The 5,271-nt window shown below is 54.1% G+C and overlaps 1 protein-coding gene across 1 annotated transcript; it reads right to left on the reverse strand.

The window, feature by feature from the left end:
- Positions 1-2,162: 2,162 nt before the first annotated feature.
- LOC103776150 (glutaredoxin-1-like) lies at positions 2,163-4,843 on the reverse strand (the record flags this gene model as incomplete). The annotated part of the gene is made up of 2 exons (XM_008943646.1): positions 4,655-4,843; positions 2,163-2,266 (listed from the first exon to the last, which is right to left on the reverse strand). Coding segments are annotated over exons 1-2 (293 nt in total), but the record flags the coding sequence as incomplete, so codon positions are not given.
- Positions 4,844-5,271: the final 428 nt, after the last annotated feature.

A 5,271-nucleotide genomic window follows, 5' to 3' on the forward strand; every position in this document is an offset into this window, starting at 1 on the left:
GTTCCAGTTGGTGCCCGTTGCCCCTTGTCCTGTCACTGGCACCACTGACCAGAGTCTGGCCCCCCTGGGGCCCTTTAGCTCTTGCTCAGCACTGCTCAGATCCCCTCTGAGGCTTCTCTTCTCCAGATCAGCAGCCCCAGGGCTCTCAGCCTGTCCTGGCACAGAGATGCTCCAGACCAGCATTTTGGGTCATTTTTTATGGGACATGGAACACCTCAAGAATTTCCAGAAAGGGAGATGAAGGTAGAAAAGAGATTGTGGAGAGAAAAGGGATGTTTAGAACAAGTGTGTGAGTGGGTCCATAGCCAAAGAAACACAACTGTGAACAATGCCACTTAGGGGAAGTGTGTTTTATTGGTATGAGTCAGATCTTGCCCAGAAAGGACAAAGAGAGCTTAACATAAAGAAGCATCACTCAGTGAAAGGAAAAGCAGCTGAATTCACCAGAAAGGTGCATTTGATCCCCTAGAAGGAAGCTGCCAGAAATTGGCTCCATGAAGTGTCTGTGTCAAAATGAGGAGGTGGTAGCTCCTGGGCATCTTTCTCCTGGAAGCAGAAACAGTCAACATGAAAGGTGGAGGTCAGTGTTGTCAAGAAATACTTGATTAATACAATACCATTATAGAACAGCCTATGGAGACCTCTCAAACAGCACTTTTACATGTGTGGACACACTCACATACTTCACCTACACACAGATCCACGCTCGTCCCTATAGGCACAGATTTTTTTGTGTGTATACACACATATTACGTAGAATACACCTAAGTCCATCCATCCTTGCCAAAGACCATCTTACCAACCTGGTAAGCTTCTGTTCTGGCAGCCCTTGTCTAAGGACTTCTGGCTCTGTAAGGTCAAGGATTCAGGCATGTGAGTGCTTGTATGTTTGACCCAAGCTGCTGTCGTGGTTCCAAGCTCCTTGCTGTGTAGCACACCCAGCAGCTGGGTTGTGCACACCCACTCCCACCAACACCCCCTGTGTGTTTGTCCAGCTGTGCCTCTTAGCTTCTGAAACAATTGTGTTAGCCTAGAAAAAATAACTCTGCATGCTACAACAAGTTGTTGAAGGGACCCTTGATGCCTGAGAGCGACAGAGCCCCGTAAGCATCTGTCCTGCTCTGGATGCTGTGGAGGAGCAGCTGGGTGTCCTCCTCCTGCACAGGAGTCCCTGCACCCTGGACTCGTGCGTGTCCTGGCTGCCAGCCCTGGGGGGAGCCCAGGGGGGAGCCAAGGGGGGAGCCACGGGGCTCCTCCCTTGCCATGTCCCTACAAGCCCCACGGCCCATCCCCGTTGCTGCCCCGCACAAACCCAGCGGAGCCACACGACACGAACGCCCAGGTGTCCCCCAGCCACTGGCTGGGGCAGGACCCCCCACCTGCCTCTTTTCCACAGGGCTAGCTGCCCCAACACCTCTCCCTCCTTTTCTGCACAAAGCCAAGTATTGGAGATCCCCTAAAAGGCAGTACTCCCTCCTTGCCTCCGCTCCCTGCACCTGCCCTTGGATGCAGTGAGGACCAGAGATGGTCCATTGTAGCACCTGCCTCATCCTGCTCTTCATCTTCCATTGTTGCTGCTCTGTTCAGTTCATCTTCCTTTCTTCTGTGCCTCTCTATCTGTTACCACAGAGGTGGATTTCAGGCTGCCCTGTCCTGTCCTCTAACCCCCTCCTCCAGCGTGGTTCTTCCAACACCTCCCCACTAGCAGTAAAGGACAGTGGGTGCCCCACAGGAGTGCCCAGATGTTTCCTAAAGCCAATTATAAAAATACAAGAGCCTGTCTTGTAGAGCCAGTCAGGCTGAAACTTCAGAGGCTTAGTTCCAGAGCAACAGGTTCCACCTTCCCACATGGGATAAAAGAATGAAGGAAGGTCTACGAGGTGAACCGTTTTCTCTGGATCTTAGGCCAAGGTCAGCAACTGGACCCTGTGGTGTCAGAGATTTTGGTGATGTTTCTTTCAAGTGTGTAGCAAGGAAGTCACAAGGTAGATACTGCAACTGGGAACCCCAGAAACTTGTTCACACTTTGCTGTTCAGCAGTGGTCCTCGACACTGCTCCATCAAGTCATGCTTCAGTGTTAAAAATAATCAAATTTGTCTATACTACAGAAAAAGCATTGATGTTGGCCAGAGAGCTTCCCCAGGATTTACCTTTCCTCTACCACATGCCATGGGAATACTGCAGCATCATGGGGATCCTCTGGTACATTCTCTGCAGTTCAGATAATCCTCCAAAGTAGGTATTCCCAAAGTACACGAAAGGGACCTGTGCAAAAACAGCACCATGGATTAGTCAGTAGAGCTGGGCTGCTGAAGGCAGAGGGTGAGGAGAGGACTTGTCTGGGAACAGACTTCACTCCAAGGAGACCATGATGTGCAAAATCCTCCTCTTGTCACCCCCAAGCCCCCACCTGTCTGAGAAGCTGCTGACAGAAGAGAAGGGGTAGGGGAAGACTCAGTGGGAAGGCTGCAGGAGGATAAAGCCACACTCTAGAGTAGTGCTGGGTGATCCCAAAGCAGTGAGCCAGCAGCTCGGGGCGCCGAGACCTGCAGCACACACGGATCATGCACGTGCCCACGGGAGGGTCTGTGAGTGCTGAGGAGTCCCACGGTCCTCCCAGGTGGGACAGAGCCTGGAGCAGCTGCCCAGAGAGGCTGTGGAGTCTCCTGCTCTGGAGAGATCCCAAACCCTCCTGGCTGTGACCCTGGGCACCCTGCTGGGGGTGACCTGCTGGAGCAGGGGGGTGGAGGAGATGATCTCCAGAGGTCCCTTCCAACCCCACCCTGCTGGGACTCTGGGATTCTGTCAGTGCCTCCTGAACACATGCAGCTGCCAGCTGGGACATGTTGCTGGCCACCTGATGGTAACCGTTTCTATGAAAGTCACTTGGCAGACCAGCTTGCATTTCTGGCACAGCCCCTTTTCATTAGATCCCTTGTCTGGCCTTTTCTCCTCCTGTTACTCCACAGCCATGACCATCAGCTATTTTCCTGCCTATGCTGGCCCCTTTCTTGCCCATTTCACAATGGTTGCCTTGGGAAAAAAAGCATCCCAGGTAAGGCCACGGAAGATAAAAAGACAACGTGGGCAGAAGTGAAATTATTGAGATGGAACTAGGTCAAGGACTCAGGACAAAAGTCATGGGCAAAACCAGGCATGAGATACTAAGGGGAGACTGGACGGTTGGTCAGAAAGCCCCCTCCCCTGCTTGTCTGCAGCCATGGGCAGGTCTAGATTCAGGAGGAGGACACAGCCACCCTTGAGGAGGGGCCCCTGACACCCCTGAGCTCCCCACAGCCCTCCCTGGGCACCTGTGCAGGTATCCAGAGGAGCCCCTCAGTACCTCCCTCCACAACCAGCACCCTACCCAGGCAGGCTGGCGACGGCAGCCTTGGGAATCGAGGGCCCCCTGGCAGCACTGTGAGTTGTCCTCTCCTCTCCCCTTTCACTCCTCACCCTGGATTTCATGATCTTAGCCAGCTTTTTTCCCAGACCCCCACATCTGCTTATTGGTGAAAGTCTGAAATGAGCCAACCCTGCTCCTCTCAATCCCTGCCCTAACCCTAACCCTAACCCCTACCCCTACCCCTACCCCTAACCCACATGGTTCTCCTTTGCCTGCCCTGCAGGTGAGGCAGGGGCTGGGCAGCAGATCAGAGAATCCCAGACTGGTTTGGGTTGAAGGGACCTTCCAAACTCATCCAGTCCAACCCCCCTGCAGGGACAGGGACATCCCCAGCTAGAGCAGGGTGCTCAGAGCCCCGGCCAACCTCCCCTGGGATGGTGCCAGGGATGGGGCAGCGACCACCTCTCTGGGCAGCCTGGGACAGGGACCTGTCCCTCCCTGCTCATTGCATGGATGTTGAACCAGATGGCCTTTAAAGGTCCCTCCCAACCCAAAGGATTCTGGGGTTCTATGATCAGTCTCCTGGAAGTGGAAGTACAGGGATGGATTTTCCCTGGACTGAGCCCAGTTACAGGTCTGGATGTGCAGCCAGTGCAGGAGAAATCTCCCCCAGACCCAGGCAGCAGGAACAGCGTTCCCCCAGCACTCCCCCTCTGCTTCACTTCATGGGCTTTGGAGTCACTGGGGTAGATTAGGGATGAAAAATCCCAGGTGTGTTTGTTACACAAAGGTGTAACTCAGCCTCAATAATCTTAAAGGTCTTGTCAGCCCAACAATTCTATGACTCTGTGAGCTGCCTGCCCTGTGTGACAGCACTTCTGAGGAAATCGCTTCAAGCACAAAACATCCCTCCCTAAGACAGGTCTAATTATTTAATTCAGCTTCAGAAGAAACAGACACTGAATTTTGTAAGCACAGGATCTACGCCACGGCCAGCGACCAGGATACAATTTTAAAGGCTTTTTCTGCCCAAAGTCAGAGGGGACAGCAGTGTCCAGAATCAGACAAACTCACAGCTCCATCTCCTTGCTCCTTGCTGCTTTGGGCAGCATGGTGGGAAGCTCTTTGAAGGAGCTTCGACAGCCCTAGAAACACCCGGGTACCTTCTCCAGCAGCCCTTCCTTACCCCACAGAGTCACGAACCAAGCCCCAGCGCCAGGCCTCAGAGCAGGGAAGGGGTTTGGGGGAGGCACAGCGTGTGCTGGGGCAGCAGCAGGAGTCCAGCCAAGGCAGAAGGGAGAACTCACGTTCCTCCACAGGGTCTGCTGGAGGTATTCCTGCACGTTGGGGAAGCCAGTGATGTCAACCACCTGCATGCGCCCCGGAGCGCGGCTCTTGACGATCTGCACGGCGTTCACGCAGTAAGGGCAGTCAGCCCTCACGAACAGGGTGATTTTGTCCATCCTGAGGCAGTTCATCACAAACCACTCAGCCATGCTGCGCTGCCAGGAGGAGCAGGAGCTGCTGCCCTTCCCAGAGAGCTCAGAGCCAGGGGGACAGCAGCAGCTCAGTCTGAGCCTCTCCTGGGCTGCACAGTGCCTTCCTCCCTGGAAACTCCTCCCCAGGAGGGCGTCATTTCTTCAACAGAATGTCTGTTTTAAAGCAGCAATACTTCTACTTTCTGTCTGTTTTCATAGAAATCCAGAATTACCCAACAAAGAAATGGAAATGTCCTGCTTTGAGCTAGATTCTGTGCAGTGATCTCACTCCCCAGGTCAGTGTCTCCTGCTCCCTGCTCGGCCTGGGGGTCACACAGATCTCCCCAGACAGTCTCTGCTCCCAGCAGTGGTGACGCCCATGGGCAGAGCTCCTGCCAAGGGCTGGGGCGGGCAGAGAGGCTCCTTCCCCGCCCGGCTCCCCATGA

This window comes from Merops nubicus, unplaced genomic scaffold (genome assembly GCF_000691845.1).
Source record: "Merops nubicus isolate BGI_N331 unplaced genomic scaffold, ASM69184v1 scaffold28877, whole genome shotgun sequence".
Lineage (NCBI taxonomy): Eukaryota > Metazoa > Chordata > Aves > Coraciiformes > Meropidae > Merops > Merops nubicus.